Source organism: Lactuca serriola, chromosome 8 (genome assembly GCF_051521515.1).
Source record: "Lactuca serriola cultivar US96UC23 chromosome 8, Lser_US96UC23_V15, whole genome shotgun sequence".
Lineage (NCBI taxonomy): Eukaryota > Viridiplantae > Streptophyta > Magnoliopsida > Asterales > Asteraceae > Lactuca > Lactuca serriola.
This window is the reverse complement of record NC_136415.1, coordinates 182525617-182544945: the sequence shown is the minus strand read 5'-3', so window position 1 is coordinate 182544945 and position 19329 is coordinate 182525617. Positions and strand designations below refer to the sequence as shown.

Below are 19329 nucleotides of genomic sequence, written 5' to 3'. Positions count from 1 at the left end.
CGTTGATGTTAGCATGTTATTTATACACTTATAGATATTGTTATCTACCCTAATAAATAAAGATAATTTTGCCAAATGTCAACTTCTTAATAAATTTGACACATGTCATTTTCTTAGAATTTTAAAATTATTTTTTTTACACTTGTCATTTTTGTATTTTTTTCATTTTATTCATCTTCCACCTATTAAATGTCAACTCATAATAATTAATGTGAATCCCTATTCTAATTCTAATAAAAGAATAGTTTCATTCTCCTTTTGACATGTGTCACCTTATTAGGCTTCCCAATTAATGTATATTTTATTCTCCTTTTGCCATGTGTCATATTATTATGTCTCATAATTAATGCATGTCACTTAACATATTGATTCTCCATTTCAAATTTCAAAATTTAAAATTTAAATTTCTCATACTAGTTAAATTTAATTATTAACAATATAATAAAAATTAAAATAAAATTAATGCAAGCTATAAAGTGATATAATTTCATATATTTATTTAAATCAATGATTATAATTTTATATAACTAAAAAATCTCTTAATTAATAATATATTTAAAATAATTGATTAATAATTTAAAGTTCTTATTATAAAAATTTAATAAATTTTGTAATCGTGATTCTCACGGGTTATAAATTAGTTAATGTATATAGTAAACCTTCCATTTGTGAATTTTTATTTCTATTAATATATTAATGAATTCCATTTATGAATTTATATTAATTAATTTTATTAGTAAAAATTAATTAAGACAAATTACATAAATAGTCCTTGTGGTTTATTCTATTTATTGTTTTTATTTCGAAAGTTTACTTCAAAAAATACTTAATTTTTTACACATTCATATTCAACATGATTATTTAAAACATGATAATAATTTTTTATTAGTATAGATTGAATTACTTATTCATCATTTCATTTATATTTATTTTAAAATTTTACTTTAGATAATACTTTTTTTTTTTGGAAAGGGAACTTCCCTAACAAAGGTTTCCGGGCCAGCTTTCGCGCACCGACTAATCTCCCGCTGCAAACATGAGGCTTTGCCTCATGCCCCGGAGTCACTGCAGGCGAACCTCCATGCCCACAAGGGCTGAGTGGTGCCAGGATTTAAATATGGGTCAATAGGTTATCCACCATATCTTCCACATGCCTTACCAAGTCACCACAACCCAAGTGGTTAAGATAATACTTAATGTCTACACTTTATATTTAACTTTTTTAATCAATGCGTGTAATATACGGGTGACACACCTAGTTTGATAGTAAACACTAAACATAGTATTCAACATTTTCATCTCATTTTTTTTTATAACATACGTACCTACTTATTTTTACTATACATAAAACATTTGTTAATTTATTTTCAAAATAATAATTTGATTCTATTTTATTCAAAACAAATTGATTTAGTAGAATTTCCATTTTAAGTTGTACAGCCTTGCATATGAGAAAAGTGTGGGAGTGTGCATATATCTCATGCTAAAGTAACAAACAACACCTCCACCTTATCATTTATTTCCTTTTAATTTAACCTAATTAATATGTTACCATTGAAAGAAAGTTGACTGGCATTTCCGTAATTTCTGCAAGTTACAAGGTCACTTTTATACAAAATAAAATAGTGGGGCTGTCTACTCGCTGCCTGTTATGCGCATGCTATATATATGCCCTCTAGTCACTCCGCGTTCTTGACTGGACTTAACCTCCTCCTCCTTGCTACGAATGGTAGTAATCGGTTTTCGCTACATTTCCACCGTTGCTCGCCATTCCGACGCCGGTGTCTGTTTCTTGGTTTCTTCCGTTAGATTTTGCATTGACGTTACTGGACTTTGACGCCATTACCATTTCATTTTTGAAGTCTACGGTAAGCACACTCACATACTCTGTTTTATGCGATATGCCAGGGTTTTACTCTGATCAATATATACTACATTTATGCATGTCATTTATCCGTTAATGGTGTAGTATTCAACTCTGTAAGTTTTGCGAGGGTTTTGCACGCAATGTACGTCTCGTTGTTCCTCTGCGAATCCTGTATCACTCTTTATTTTGGTAAAAATTTCAATTTCGATCCTAGTTGCAGATTATGGTTTATTTTTTTGAAAGTAGATTAAAACACGGCACATAATCAACATAGCGAGGTTGGAATGGATTGTTGATAGCTTCATTGTTCATAAATTTTGGATTGTGGGTTTTGCTAGTTGGCGGAAGTGTTGATTCTGAGTTTAGGTTTTATTTTTGGATTAGGGTTTTTAATTTTATTCTGTCTTACAGTTCGCTATGTGGGTAACTTAACCACCCCCCCCCCCCCCCCCCCCCCCCCCCCCCCCAAAAAAAAAAAAAAAAAAAAAAAAACTAATAAACGAGAGGGGTAGATTTTTCTATAAAAAAGGGGTTCTCTCGAAAGTAGCCCAACAATGGATGGTTTTCTTTTGTTTTACTTTCATATATTTTTTTTTTATTGTGGTTTTACTTTCATATATTTATATCATTATTATTACAATAGTTCAAAACTTAAAATGCTATTCTCATATATTTGACCTATTCAATTACTATGTTGCAGCTTTCATGATGACAGATTTGGTACACGAGCCACAACATAATAGTGAGCATATTATTTGTTTCTACTTATGCTATTGATTGAACATGAATTATTGTTATTATACTATGTAATATGTACATGGTGTTGTTACATGTTTCAAGATCTAGTATTGTGTCTAACAATTCATTCATTTTGCAGACTCTATGGATGGTTTTCAATGTTATGTTATGCTAAAGAAGGATGCAAAAATCATTTGTCGAGTCAAATGCTCAAAACCATCCATAGCAATGTATTTATCACTCTTATCACTTCTATTTTGTCTTGGCCAAACTACATTTTTTTAAACCTTTATATTTCTGGTGACATTTGACCTATTTGATCAGTTTCATTTTTAGCCATTTATTTAATTTTTTTTACCAAGGGAAATAAAATATAATTCGAAATTGATCCATTTTAAGATAAACGAGTAAAAGTTGCAACCTTTGCCAAAGGGTTATTTAATTGTTTAAAGATTTTTTTATAGAAACCTTAATATAACTAGATGGTGATACCCATGTACTTGTATTTTTATTGGTTAATGACTATTGAATTTTGGCAGTAATAGGAATTGGGATATTAGTGATTTTATAAAGCAAGAGTATCTTCCTTCCGGATTATATAGCACTCGTATTCACCCAGTTGGCGAGGATAAGCATCAAAAGGAAGAGTGGTGTAAGTTCATGCGATTCTTGAAACAATATAAAAAGGTGAGGACTTGCAATTATTGTTTATTTTGTGCATTTATGGAATGTTAACGATACTTGCCCACGTAGATGTTTTTTCTCACCTATCAACAATTGAAGACCATACTATATGTTGATGATGAAAAAACTTCCCTTTTGTGTATTATTTGTTTTCTCTTAAACGTTATATAAAATCCTTCCAAGGTTAATTGTCATTATGATTTAATAACGTGATAGGTGATATATATTGGCTTTTAATCTTTTACTTTTCTTGTGGGTTATTGTTATTTTCTTTCAAGATTTCTTCCATTAGGACTTCAGTCTATCCTTTCTATGTTTGGAACTTGTTAGTCATGATTGTCTTCTATAAGATATTGTAGTTGTTTTATAGTATCTATTTTGTTATTTTTGTAAAAATACTAAAGTTAGAAAATTATATTTATGTTCCATCTTTAATGGTCTTACTATATCCATGTTGCAAAATGCAACCTACTTGGCTGTGAGTACTCGGAGCCTACTTGGAACTTGGGCATTGATCAAGGAGGTTTATTAAAACTAAGTCAAATTACTCGGATTGGTTAAACTTAGATCAAATTGGTCTAGGGGGAACTTAGTCAAAGTTTGTCAAAGGGTTAAAATTCACAACCGGCTTATGATATTTGTGATAGATATAGTTTCCTTAAAATTAGTTGCTTTACAATTTACCCTTTGTCGAGTACTCCTGGAATACTACTACTTTTAGGTTGACTGACCAAGTAGTGTCTAGTGAGTTTTGCAACATTGACTATATCTTTCAAATTTAAAATCTCCTTGGATTTTTATTTTAAAACTCATTCCATTGTAATTTATTCTTATATATATTTTTTACAAATTGAAGTGATAGTTATTGGACTTTTAAAGCTAGATTTTATTTGCTATAAAGCTTATAAGAAAAGCACTTTATATATTGTTGACATGACATGCATAGAGGTTAATATAGTAATTCGTAGAGAACATGCATAAAAGGTTAATTTTGGAATTTTTTAGACTTGGCACGTTATGTGACATTTTAAGTACTCCTTGTATTACAAATAACTACAATGTTTTGTATTTGGTATGTTTTTGTATTTGGTATGTTCTTTTATCCGAATTTACCTTTTCAATGACTTTGTTTTTAACCCACATGTTAGATTTATTCCTTAAGGGGGGCATTTTAGTCATAAAATAAGTAGTAAAAAGATATTTATTTTCTTTCTTTTGTCACGTACTTACTGACATATAATGCTTTTGAAGGCGGCTTTTGCAAGAATTGAAAATGGTAAGTTGTACATTCTTCCTTCCTTCCGTGATGAAGAATATGGGTATGCTATCGTGATGTATATTATGCATGAAGATACTATTCCTAGAAGCCATAACCATATCAAATTGGGTTAGTTGTCCCTTCTTTGTATACTTTATGTATATTATGTCAATTGTCTATATCTATCATCACTTTATTTATATGCACACATATGTATGTATAAAAAGGAAAACATCAAAACAAAAACATATGAAATGAAATTAGGACCTTTACTACACTACACTGGCTATAAGCCTCTACATCCTTGACTACAAGCCTCTAAATCCTTCTATTGGACATGTCCTCAGGAAAAAGTCAACTCATTCATGTCTTACCTCACACTATCTTTGTACTTCCTCTGGGGAATTCCAATAACACTAGGATTCTATTCTTGCCAAGTAGATGCCCTAGTTTATGGATAGGGTTCATTAGACATCATCCTTGTGTTACTTGGAAAACAACACTATACAACCTTTTCATCAAGTGGAATTGGATACCATCTTACACCAATCCACCTCACTTTTCTAGTCTCCTCAAGCTCAAGGCATACCACCACCTAGAACAATCTAACACACAATTAACCTCCATGAAGGCTATGGCTCTAGTTGTGTTCAACCATATTGGTACCCCATTTATAGAAGGATGAAATTAGAACCCACGGGATGAAATGCTCGCAAGTGGGATAATTAGCATTAGTTAAGGCGCATTCTTAAGTCCTATTATCCTTGTTAAAAAGAAAGACTTCACTTGGTGTTTATGTATTTGATTATAGAGAATAGACTTTATAGAGAACGGACTAGGTAACAATCCCCGTCATTGAAGAATTGTTAGACGAATTTCATGTCTCCATGTATATTTCAAAGATCAATCTAAACGTCAGGTTCCATCAAAGCAAGAATGAGTGAAATTGTGGCTAACAAAAATGCTTTTCAATCCCAAAAACGAACATTAAGAAATTCCTAGTTATGCCTTGCAGACTAACAAATTTCCTATAAGCTTTCCAATCATTAATGCATGAGGTGTTTCGTTCATTACTTTGCAAATTTGTCCCCATCTTTTTTGATGATATCCTTGTATACAAAAACTTTTGGTCATCCCACCTTCACCTACTTACCCAAGTCCTTAAAACGCACCGGTTAGTAATCAACAAGAAGATTTGGCATTCAATTTGTGGGCATCATCAACAAACACAACCTCTCTATGGACCCTTAGAACATCGTTGCGATCAAAGAGTGGCTCATTCCAAAAAAACCCAAGGAGTACGTGGATTCTTAGCATAACATTATCTGATAAAACTCTTGATAAATCATCTATGGGAAAGAAATGGTGGCCTTTGTCTTGTCCATCCAACATTGATAGAGAACAATCCCTTTTGATAGACCCCATTGAGCCCAAAGGTGGAACCCATTTTAGTCAACCCAAGCCTTGGAAGGTCTTATCATCGCAAGAAAGGGAAAGGATAGGTGTAAGGATGAGATGAAAGGAGGTTGCATAGAATATGTATAAAGAAAACATATGCATAATCATGATCAGGCTAGAACAATCTCATCATCATTATCACCATAATTGGTGAAAATATGGATTTTGATTTGGTTAGTTTTTCATTTCCTTTTTTTGCCTTGTTTCTGCACAGAGCTCAAGAGTGAAAATGATGGGTATGGGTTGGCTAATCACAAAATTGACAAACAAGACCCTTGTGGTTGCAAATTTTACAATAAAGACCCTCCTGATATCAAAATTGACAATGAAGGCTCTCCTGATTGTACCTCTGGTCAAACTCTTGGAAATATCAAAGCTTCTCAGTCGAGAGATGAAACTTGTAGCAGATCTGGAATGAGTGCAACATTGCAAAATGTTCCTGTTCCTGGGAAAAATTACGTGTCTGCCCACCCAAGCTACTTGAAAACACTTGGTCAAACCCATTCTGACTGGATCTTTGGTGCCATTGCTGAATTTGTTGATAATTCAAGAGATGCCAAAGCAACAATGTAAGCCTTTCTTTCATATCATTCATTTGGCTATTACATTGTAACATTGTGTATCTTTTTACTTTCTTTCAGATAACCATTTCTCTTATTTTCATTTCTTTCTATAACAACATTGTATTATCAGGTTGGATATTTCAATTGACATGATATATTCAAGCATTGCTGGCAAAGAAATTCCAATGCTGGCAGTTGTAGATGATGGAAATGGAATGAGTCATGAGGAGATTATGAAAATGGTATCATTTGGTCGCAAGCAACCTGATACTGATGATCCAAATTATATAGGAAGATATGGTGTTGGATTTAAGGTATTTCTTCCTTCATTAATTTTTATGAAAATGAAAGAGTGAAATGCTATTTCTTGCATTTAACCCTTTCACTTGTATTGTTTTGTTTCAGACTGGAACAATGAGACTTGGTAAGGATGCATTGGTTCTTACACAGACGACAAACTCCAGATCAATTGCTTTTCTTTCACAATCACTAAATGATGGAAAAGATGTATGTGATTCCCTTCTTGGAATTAATGATCATGAGAAGGACATTTATGTCTTTTGCACACACTAGAGACTGAGGCGAGACTTTGCCCCACCTTGTAATACCTTTTTCTGGGTGTAGCAAAAAAAAAACATTTTTGGCCATTGTTGGAGGCTATTTTCAGTGATAAGGATGAGAAGGGCATTCATGTCTTTTACACATACAAGTGATCAAGAGCGACTCTTAGCCCACTTTTTTGGGTGTGGGAAAAATAGCATTATTCATCCATTGACATCAGTCTTAGACAGGAATGGACTAACTTTTTAGGGTGGGCTAATTTTAAGTTTTGATGATGAGGATTAGAATTGACAAGGGCATTTATGTCTTTTGCATGGCGTTATTGGAGCCTCTGTCCCATATGGTTCCACTCATTTCGGTATGGCAATTTGTCCATTATGACATTAGTCCTAGACAAGCTTGAACAAGCTTTCTAGGCCTATCTTTGAAAACAAAGATTATAAGGGTATTAATTTTTTTTCCACACACAAGAAGAGATGAGGAATAATTGCAGCTTTAGTTTGTTTAAGGACGACTTAGTATTGTATTAGTCATATTTACATATTTTGTTATCTGAATTTCTTGCCACAGATTATAGAGATCCCAATTGTAACCTATTCAAGGAAAGGACAATATATGGAACTTGATACAAACATCCAGACTGAAGCTTTATCAAAGGCCAATCTGAAAGCCATAATGGAATTTTCGCCATTCAACAAATATTTTATTGGCGAAAAAGCAGGCTTGTTTAAAAAAAAAGGATCTGGGACTCAAATATACATATGGAATTTGGATGAATGGGGATCAAAATATTCTTTAGAATGGTTGAATGGGATGAGTGGTGGAAGTTCTTTTCATCAAGGTGACATATTTTTACGTTCACGTAGGCCCCGCTCTCGCCTTGGCCAAATGACGCGAGAGGTTTGAATTTTAATCGTCCATGACTTTTCTATTTAACTATTACTAAATGCAAGAAATAGCAATGTACTTTCATTTATTTGTTTATTATAGCATCTTACTTTCATTTCTTTCTCTTAAACTCTTTTTCTTATTAAGGCATTGTTCTTTAAGATATTAATAATCAGTTATAGCATTTTTTCCTTATCAGGACATTATACTTTGAAAAATCTAAACAGTTATTTGTAAAATTGGGTAGATTTGTCAAAATTGATATAATAAACAAATCAATGGAAGTATGTTGCTATTTCTTGCTTTAATTCCTAAGACATACAAGTTATAACTGTATGTATGATGTGTTTCATGGTTTTCAGGTTCCATTAGACTATTCACTCAGATCTTATTTAGAAGTCATCTTCTTAGATCCACGAATGAAGATCAATGTTCAAGGGTCACTGGTACATTTTGGACTTCTTGTTGCTTTTTATTCTTTCTACTTTTTTTTATGAAGCAATCGATATCATTTAAAAGTTATTGAAACAGGTTAAAAGCAGGCCTTTAGCAAGATTTCTACACAAGACAAGCATAGAAAATGGTTCTGTAGCTGGAAAACCAGTTGAGCTGATTCTTGGACAATCTCAGTTGGATTTGGAGCAGGGAAACTGTGGGATATTTTTATATTGGCATGGGAGGTTGATTGAGGTGTGTTTTCATCTTGTTTACTATTTTCATTTTTTCAGTTTGCTTATTATTTTCCAAATTTTGTTCCATTCTTACTTTAGTTGAAATGATAAGTTTCTTATAATTTGGGGCTAAATTGATCATGCATTCCTTTCTTTCTATCACAACACCCAATATTTTTCTTGATGGAAAAGATCCACTCATAATGTTGTAATAGGAAGAAATGAATGTTGGATGCTTTAATGAAAATCAATGAAACTAAGTTGCTATTCCTTGCATTTAACCCATCAATTTATTAATTTGTTGTCCCCGCTTTAATATCTAAAATAAAACAAGGCTTCCAAGATAAAAATGATAAATCTCAGCCTATAATTCCTTCAAAGTTGATCTGCATTTTCAAGGGCCCACATAATAATATATCTTCATTTTCAAGGGCCCTGTTGAACTGTTTTCATTCCTAATATAAAACAGAAACCAGCAATATGAAAATGATAAATGACTGCTTTTTTTTTTTTACCATGTTGTGGGTTTTCTTTCTAGTTCTAACATAAAAGGGACCCACAAGATACAAATAACATATGACAGCTTTTAGATCATTTGGTGTATCTTGTTTCAGTTTCTAATATAAACAGAACCCACAAGATAAAATTTATGCTCAAGTTGATTCTCAACTTTTTAATTTGATCCCAAAACTTTTTGCTGATTCATACAGGCCTACAAAAGAGTTGGGAGCATGATTCATAATGGAGAAAAGAGTCATGGGATTATTGGAGTCATAGATGTCACCAGTGTCATGGTATATGCTCTTCTATGCTTTAACATTTCAAATTTGAATCTTTTTATTTTGAAAAATGTTATTATATATAGTTTGTTTGGGGATTGTTTTTATGAAATTATGAAGGATGATGGTAGTGGTCGTGTTTGGGTGCATAACAACAAACAAGGATTTGTGGATTGTGAGCCTTATGCTCTTCTTGAAGATTGGCTTAGTAAAAAGGCAGATGACTACTTAGATAACATTATTGACAAAGTTCATGTGGTAATTTCCTACTTTTTTTACTCATTGACTTAGTAGTATCTTGGTTAAAACTAACAATATTTATTTGGTATCTCAATGGTTTTGAAAATTGTGGTTTTGTTGTTTATATCTATCTATCTGTAGATAAAAAGTGGGCCAAGGCATAAACCAGATCATGAATGGGTGCAGTGCAACAAATGTAGGAAATGGAGAATGTTGGATGCTGACTTTGATAGCAAAACACTTCCTCAAGAATGGTATTTTGCATTCCACTTTTTAATATGAATAAATTACATGTTTGGTCCTTGAGTGTAGCCAGATATTGCAATTTTGGTCCCAGTAAGTTCTCTTGCAATCTTGGGCCTTATTTGAGGTTCTCGTAACGTTTTTGGTCTCTATGAAAAGTCAAATGACTATTTTTGGTCCAAAAGATAGTCATTTTACTTGAACATGACAAAAAATGTTACAAAAACCATAAATTAGGACCAAACTTGAAAAAGAAAACTTTTTAATACCAAAATTGTAAAAAAAACCAGCCATACCCAAGGACCAAATTTGTAATTTTCTCTAACAATAGTACAAGTGTGTACAATATTGATCTTTATAGAGATTTTACATTTGTGCAAACATCTTCCATGTATAATTCTTTGTCTTTATATTTCTATTTATTTATAATTTAACATTTTCATCTTGTGAAATTCTTTAAAAGGTTTTGCTATATGAAGCCGGTCAATGGGAAATGTGAGATGCCAGAACAAAAATTAGAACAAGGAGTTATCACAATATCCTCTCAAAGATCCGGATATAATTGCAGTGAGAATTCATCACAAAAGAACAATAAGGCCAAAAAATCGCCAAATAAAGGTAACATTCACTATCCAGTTATAGCAACATACTTTCATTTGGGTATTTATTATAGCATCCTACTATAAATATTATACTTTTAAAAGATCTATTGAGTTATATCAATGAAGATTGCATGCTTCTATAGTTTGGTAGAGTTTTCAAAGTACAATGTTGTAATAGGAAAAAAATAAAAGTTGGATGCTGTAATAAACAAAGGAATGAAAGTAGGTTGTTATTTCTTGCATTTAACTCTATAATTTATGAACATTTTTAGGTGGTGGTAATGGATGTGAAGCAAGGGTGGGTAATGATGAAGATGCAGTACCTAATTGGCCTGTGAAAAAAAGGCTTAGAAGGTTAGTGAAAAAGGTAGTGTAGAAAGAATTAACACCACACAACACATTTTTGTAAATGGGTAAAGTTTTACCTTTTTTGTACAAGGTAAGTCTCTTTGGAAAGAACCTGTCTACAAATGCATATATACCTTGTAATATTCTCCTATGCCCAACTTTACTTTTGAAAAAAAATAATAATTGAAATTAGGGCGCTATTGGGAGGTTTGCCCGTATGGCCTGTTGATATTGATGGTTTTAATTTAAACTGATTAATCATACATTGGGGATGGAATTTTGTTTTTGATGTTTAGTGTCAAATCTATTAAAAATATTTTTGATACTTATGTGAGTTGTGACTTTTTATATCGGTTTATATACTTCTCCATTTTGTTTTGGTGGCTTTGCTGTTTTAACCTTTTGAAGTTTCACCCTTGTGGAAATCTTGTAAAATTTCTTAATTTCATGATTTTGCATGTGCATGAGTAAAAGCCCAAATAATAAAGTGTTATTTGATTTTTATGTAATGAGTTGAATGGCATTAATCCTACCTATCATGTGTTTGATACTTGATGAGTCGGTCAATGATTCACGTTAAACCGTTTCAACATGCTATTAAAGTCATGTCCTTCGATAATGACCCAAATTAATTTGTCCTAAAAATACCACTAAAAATACCCCAATTAATTTGGTCCAAGTCAACATTTTGGTTGACTCAACTCGCCGAGTTGGTCCATCCATTCGTCGAGTTCCCCGGGTCCATAAACTTCTGGAGTCTCGATCGTACTCGTCAAAATCTTCTATGAACTCGTCGAGTTCCCCTTCATACAAGTGTGGGCATTTTGCTCACAACTCGCCGAGTTCATCTTTGAACTCGTCAAGTTCTTTGATCTTTAAGTCCATAAACACGTCCAACTTGTTGAGTCATATGAACGACTCGTCGAGTCCCCCAAAGTCTAAATCTATCTAGTCGATTTTAATCGGGCTTAATGCATCCAAAATGTAGTTCTGGCCTCCTAGGGTTAGGGGTGATTGCGGTTCGGTTTGAAACCGTAAAACCGATCATCGGTTTGGTTTTACGGTTTATAAATTTCTTCACGGTCTGGCTTACGGTTTCGAACTTTTCAAATCGTAGTTAACGGTTTGACTTATTATGGTTTTTAAGATTTTAAATCGTATAAAAACCGGACCGGACCGAACCGTAAAGTTTATATATATATATATATATATATATATATATATATATATATATATATATATATATATATATATACACTATCTTATAAAAGAAATCTTACTATTTTTAAAAATAGATTGAATATAATAATATTATTTTTTTAAGACGTTCAAATCATTAAGCTAATAGTACAATTAGTCATCAATAAAATAATATTAAACTTTAACCTGTGTTTTGAATCCTTATATTTCTCAACAAATTCTATCTCTTTCCCTGAATTTCGGATAATTCAAAATTTGAAACCATCAGAAAATACATGTTGATTCAAATATCCCTACTGCAGATGGCTCTTTCTTAACAAGTTTTTATTTTAATCTTTACTTGTAATTAATTTCATCATTTTTAACTTTTTGTATTTTTATACTATAAATATATTGAGTGAAGGCTTTATTATATCAGGTTTGTTCCTAAAAATGTTTTTACTATGTTTCTTTAATGTGTTGGCTTTGCAGGTTCAAAGAACTCAACCAAGAGGGCCAGTTAGAGCATTGTATTATCATTAGTTTGTATATTTTGTCATCTTACTTTTGCAATAAAGAACGGTTAAACACAAGATTTGACATGATTAAGGTAGTTTGTATATTTTTCATATTGTTTAGTCTAAAAATGAAACCTTTTTCATCATTGGTCCTTATAATATCAAGTTTCATCACATGGACTTCCTGATTACGGTGATTATTGTCCTTATTATAAGGTTCTATATAGATTTTGTTCAATATTTTAAGGTTTCGAGAACCTAAATCAATATGAATCCTTGAATTACATATCATCATTGAAAATGTTTTAATTTGTGACCAAACTTGGTTTAAAATCACAATGAACAAGTTGACATCTGAGTATTTTGGCCTTCTCGAAGGCCTATTTATCGACTTTTGAATCACAACACCTGATATTCTAAAAGTTTATTTGTATAAACTATTATTTATATATTTTAGCATTTTACTTAGTAGGACATTAAATTAATAAAGGAATAAAGGAAAACGAAAAAAAAAGAGGACGATAAACAGTACAAGTGGTTTGGGTATGTATAAATGGAAGTAATAACCATTTAGAGGGTGTTTGGCAAAAAAACTTATTGCTTATTAGTTTATTAGCTTATAAGTTAATAAGTAAGTGTAGGGTAACTTATGAAAAAATGACATATTAGAGGTTCCCCACCGGAATAAGTTATTTTAATCAAAACACATTTTTAACTTATAGTGATGTGGAACCTAATAAGTTGTTTTAAAAAAGCTTAGCCAAACACCCCCTTAATATGGTATGATAATGTTCTTGAAAAATAGATGTCATTTAATATTCATTTCTCGAAGTGAACGCAAAATGGTTTTAACTCTAAAGAGATCAAATTATTCGCCGCCCGCCGCTTTGCGCGGGTAGACGGCTAGTATATATATATATATATATATATATATATATATATATATATATATATATATATATATATATATATAGGAAAAGTGAATATACCCTTAAGGGTATATAAGCTTAGGTATCCAAACTCATTATACTAAGTCATTTTGTATTGTATATACATTGTAATTGTCTAACATTCTTATAATTCAACTTCTAACTTGATTCACTTACCAAATTGTTATAAATTTCACATTTGTCTTCAAATCACATAATTTTTATTTTCAACTATATTATATATAACCTAGTAGGTGTTCGACAAAAACATGTGATGTAAGAGGAAGATAATAGTGAAATTTCGAAAATCATAAAAATAAATCAAGTTAGGGAATGAAGTTTAAGAACATTATCATGAGTATATCAAACAAAACGACGTATTATAGTGAGTTTGGGTACCTAAGCTTATATACCCTTAAGGGTATATTCACTTTTTTTTCTCTCTCTCTCTCTCTCTCTCTATATATATATATATATATATATATATATATATATATATATATATATATATATATATATATATATATATCACTACTGTTGGAATTATGGTTTTTATTTATAGTGATAATTATATGTCTCATGACCACGGATATTTGAGATTTTTTGCTTATATGAGTTTTTTCAGTACTTCCATGTTTAGATTAGTTACTAGTTCAAATTTGATACAAATTTATATTTTTTGGGAATTAGTTGGAATATATTCGTATCTATTAATAGGATTTTGGTTCACATGACCTGTTGCAGCAAAGGCTTGTCAAAAGGCGTTTGTAACTAATCGTGTTGGCGATTTTGGTTTATTATTAGGCATTTTAGGGTTTTATTATATATATATATATATATATATATATATATATATATATATATATATGTATATATATATATATATATATATATATATATGGGTAAAGTGAATATACCTAAGAACCTTATATAAGTTTAGGTACGTAACTCCATAATACTATATCAGTTTGTATCATATTTACATTGTACTTGCCTAAGGTTCTTAAATTTCAACCCCATAACTTGATTACTTCCAAAATCTTTGGACTTTCATCAATATCTTTCTTTTACATCACGTCTTTCTATCGAATACCACCTAATGAGCTTCATATCCTACCGCTACAAATGAAAGGATGTAGGAAAAATATAATGATGAATTTTCAAATTTTTTTGAAGTAAATCAAGTGTAGGGATGAAGTTTAAGAACCTTGGATGATTGCAATGAAAATTTTATGCAAAATAACGTAGTTTGATGAGGTTAGGTACCTAAGCTTATATAACGTTGTTAGGTATATTCACTTTACCCTATATATATATATATATATATATATATATATATATATATATATATATATATATATATATATATATATATATATATATATATATATATATATATATATATATATATATATATATATATATATATGTTTGAGAACAATTCTTCCACCCTACTCACTCCATCAGATCTGTTTCTCTCGTATTCTTTTCATGTTGGAGAATCAACGAACCACCTCCGCCTCTTGATATCCACCAGAATTACCGAACCACCGCCGGAATCTCATAACTGCCAGACCGCATACACTCGTCCCCAAGTCGGGAACCACCTCTCTGACTACCTCCGTCTCTTCTTGCTTCTCTGATTTACTTGTTACCACCTCTCGTTTCACCGACTACTAGATGTGGATTCACCGGATCTTAAGTAGAAGGCCACCATATCTGGTTTCAGTGGCCACAATTGCTGCCTTCGAGTCTGCTATCTCCGAGTTTGGATCTAGTTTTAACATATTTCTCATAGGCGATGAAATGAAATCACTCCAAGGTTTCCAGCAACTTTTGATTACAACTATTAGGCCGTCAATTTGTTGAATGAAAGCAACGTCCTTAATCTATGTCACTATACATGCCGTCAACGTGATAGAAAGATGTAGCGAAGGTGGAAACAGAGAGCAAAGGGAGTGGAGATTCAGTTTTGCGCTGTAGTGAAATGGTGGAGCTGGAGATGTCGAAACCAGTGGTTGTTCGGGTTTCCAGATGCACGGAAGATGACAGTTCCATTGTTGAAACTCGAAGCAGAAGAGTTGAATATCTAGCTTTTTCGGAGAAGAAAACTTCGTCGTCGGGGGGGGGGGGGGGGGGGGGGGGGTTATCGGAGAAGAAGATGTCGCCGGAAGAATAGGCTGCCGCCTGCTTTGGAACGTGCGTGCTGCGTGTGCTAAGAGGTGAGAAAATTCTTTATTTTGACTTTTCAATATTACTAATTAGGTTAAATTTTATTCGGGCTGATAAATAATGGATAAGTTTTGGGCTAATGTTAATTGGTTAAGTACTTGTTTTAATAAGTTGAAAGTTATATCCAAATAAACCCTCCAAATTTCAATGGATCGTTTTTACTTCTAAAATGCTAACTATTTATTTATTTGATGACATTGAATATTTAACTAGTTGTGAAACCCGTATATTATACGGGTTAATTAAAACATAATGTTAAACATGAGCGATTAAATGAAGAGTTTATTTGAATTTGAAATATGAAATAAGTGAAAATTATGAAAAAAAAACATGCAAAAAATAAATTAATTAAAATTATGTGCGTAATTGTTAGACCCGTGTATTAAACGATTTATTATAATAAAATGTTAAATATATTTGTTTAAAGTGTAAATTTATTTGAAATTGAAATTGAAATTTGAAATTTGAAATTTGAAATTAATAGTTATTATAGTAGGTTTAATTTATGGAAACTAAATTAATGATATAATGGAAATGAATAATAAAATAATTGACAAGTGGAAAATAAATATATTTCAAAATTATGATAAAATGACATGAGTCCAAATAAATGAGAGAATGGCAAATGACAATAACATTTTCATTTATTAGGGTAGATTACACCGTATCTTTGTATCATTGCAAATGAGAAAATGATTTCCAAAAGGATTCATTTAATCTACGTTACTCCTAAAATTTATGAAATTTTATTTCCTATATATTTTATAATTATGCAAAGTTAAGAAATAGTTATAACTTTTTTCATAAAAAAGCATTGATAATATGGAAGAAAATATTGTACATGTTCAAGAAATGGATCTAGTACAGAAACACATGCATCATATTTATATAGAATTTACAACATGGGGTAATATGAAATAATATTGGTGTATTATGCGGATTATGACTTAATTAACTAAGGGGTGTTTGACAGTTGCTGAATGAGTCAGATCTGACTGAGTTAGAGGCTGACCGAGTCAGAAACACTGACCGAGTCTGTTTCTGAATAAAACTTGGCTGTTTGATTATACTTCTGACTGATCGTGTTGAATGAAAAAAATAACAATAGTACCCTTCAATTTTTATCTTATACCTTGTATCGAATAAAATGTATCTGCCTGAATTATATATTTGAGCTTGCACAAGCAATATATTTTTTTCTAATCATTAAAATAAAACAAAAAAAAAAGATAACGATAATTGTAAATTATACAATATGACAAATACCTTATATATACAAAAAAAATTCAAACAACATGTTAAAAATAAGGTTGCTAAAATAAATCAAATAAATAACTCTATTAAATATAATATTACCACTAACCTAATCTAGTGAAATAGCCCAACAAGGAAATAACCCAATAAAGTCCCCTAAATCTACAATACAGACGCTTTATACAAATACCTAATCATAATTGCCTTTTGGATCTATACGGAAGCAGGCAAGCAACAACCGACATCAGGACATTTGAAGGATTGAGCTATGCAAGAGCATCTGTGTATTTATTCTTGTCTCTACAAATCCTTGATTTTTAGGAATGATGAAATATCTCTTATCTTCTTTTTGTAACGATCTCAAATCGATGGTTCATGATCGATACATCAGAAAATTTTCTTGTTTCTTCTTTGATCTAATATGTTAAATTATTTTCTGATTTATCACTTTATGTTTCCGACTTCATCAAGTTGTTCATTTTTTAATCTACTAAATTGATGGTCTCCCTGGCCCAAGAGAAATGTTGGAGGTGTGAGGAGTTGTCGACCATACCTGAGAATGAGAGAAAAAGGGTTATGGACATGAGAAAGAGAGAAAAGGGAATGGAGGGTATTTGTCTCGGTCAACTATATTTTTTTAATTGACCGAATTAGATGATTTTCAATGACCGAATCAGAAGTCTGGACCTGGTAAGAGGCTTTGAGTGTTGTTATCAAACATACTGACTGGACCGAGTCAGCCAAAAAGTCTGACCAGACCCAGTCAGTAAGAAATCAAACAGGGCCTAAATTAAAATGAATATCGTAGATATTGACAAAAGGATACATATATGTATGAAAGAATAAATCGAAATGGTCAAAATCAAAACTTGTTCATATAAAACATATATTATCACATATGATTATATACAAGAGAACACCCATTGAATTAAGAACGTGAAAACAAATCTTTGTCCACATTAGCTATATGTGATTAAATACATATAATCACATGTGATTATATCTATTAATCAATCACATATGATTTACGTGCACAATATTATTATTATTTATATGCACAAAATTCTTTTCCTGTTTTCAATTCAATAGTTGTTTTTTGTCGACATTAATCATATGCGAGTAAATATATATAATCACATGTGAGCAAATATTAATCATATGTGAGTAAATATATATAATCACATGTGATCAAATACATGACAAAAATACATATAATCACATTAATCATATGTGAGTAAATACATATAATCACATTTGATTATATATATCTAATCACATATAATTTATGTTGACAAATTAAGTTTCGATTTTCTTGATTCGATATTTGTTCTCGTGTATTTAATCATCTGTGTATATATGTATCTAATCACATATGATTTATATAGACAAAATCAAATCTTGTTCATATAAATTATATGTGATTAAATACATATAATCACATGTGATTATGTACACGGGAGAAACTATTGAATAAAGAACGCGAAAACCAATCTTTGTCCACATTAATTATTATTGTGATTAAATACATATAACCACATGTGATTAGATGTATCTAATCACATATGATTTATATAGGCAAGATTTAATGTTGCGTTATCGATTCAATAGCTGTTCTCGTGTATTCAATCACATGTGATTATATGTATCTAATCACATATGATTTATGTGGAAAAGTTTCGTTTTTAGATTATCGATTCAACAGTTGTTCTTTGTTAACATTAATCGTACGTGACTAAATACCCATAAGCACGTTTGATTAAATACATAAGAAAAATTATTGAATCGACAACATGAAAACGAATACTGTCCAAATAAATTATATGTGACTATATACACGTGAACAAGTATTGCATCAAAAAATGAATACAAATATTTTCCACATAAATCATATGATATTAAATACAAATAACCACATGTGATTAAATATATGAGACAACTATTGAATTAAAAACATGAATGTAACATCCCAAAATTCAAGGCCAAAAATTTCATTTTTAAATAAGTCATTACATAAAACCATTAGTATAAAAACATTCATAGTAATGTCTTGTGTCAAAACCCAAGTGTTAATAATCGAAATATAATATCATGAAACCATATCAGAGTGTAATCCCAAGGATCTCGTGTGCGGAAGACATAGTGTGATGCGCTGCGATCAAGCCGACTCCTTTCCTTTGAAACAAAGCACCTGAAACCAAAACTATAAACCGTAAGCACGAAGCTTAGTGAGTTCCCCCATCATACCGCATACCATACAATCACATAGCATACATACTGTACAATCATATAACATACCATACTTGTCAGACATTTCTAG

At 31.2% G+C, this 19329-nt stretch overlaps 1 protein-coding gene and 1 long non-coding RNA gene across 2 annotated transcripts; both read left to right on the top strand.

The window, feature by feature from the left end:
- Nucleotides 1-1716: 1716 nt before the first annotated feature.
- Nucleotides 1717-11129, top strand: LOC145071197 (uncharacterized). The gene is made up of 16 exons (XM_079018122.1): nt 1717-1868; nt 2568-2609; nt 2745-2835; nt 3145-3292; nt 4541-4676; nt 6220-6574; nt 6699-6882; nt 6974-7075; nt 7700-8029; nt 8380-8463; nt 8549-8707; nt 9399-9482; nt 9588-9725; nt 9849-9961; nt 10414-10568; nt 10825-11129. The coding sequence occupies exons 2-16, from the start codon at nt 2573-2575 to the stop codon at nt 10926-10928; spliced, it is 2220 nt and encodes a 739-aa protein (XP_078874248.1). The 5' UTR covers nt 1717-1868; nt 2568-2572; the 3' UTR covers nt 10929-11129.
- A 4545-nt stretch (nt 11130-15674) lies between these two features.
- Nucleotides 15675-17459, top strand: LOC145071198 (uncharacterized). The gene is made up of 2 exons (XR_013690295.1): nt 15675-15748; nt 17240-17459. It is a non-coding gene; the product is annotated as an uncharacterized LOC145071198 (long non-coding RNA).
- Nucleotides 17460-19329: the final 1870 nt, after the last annotated feature.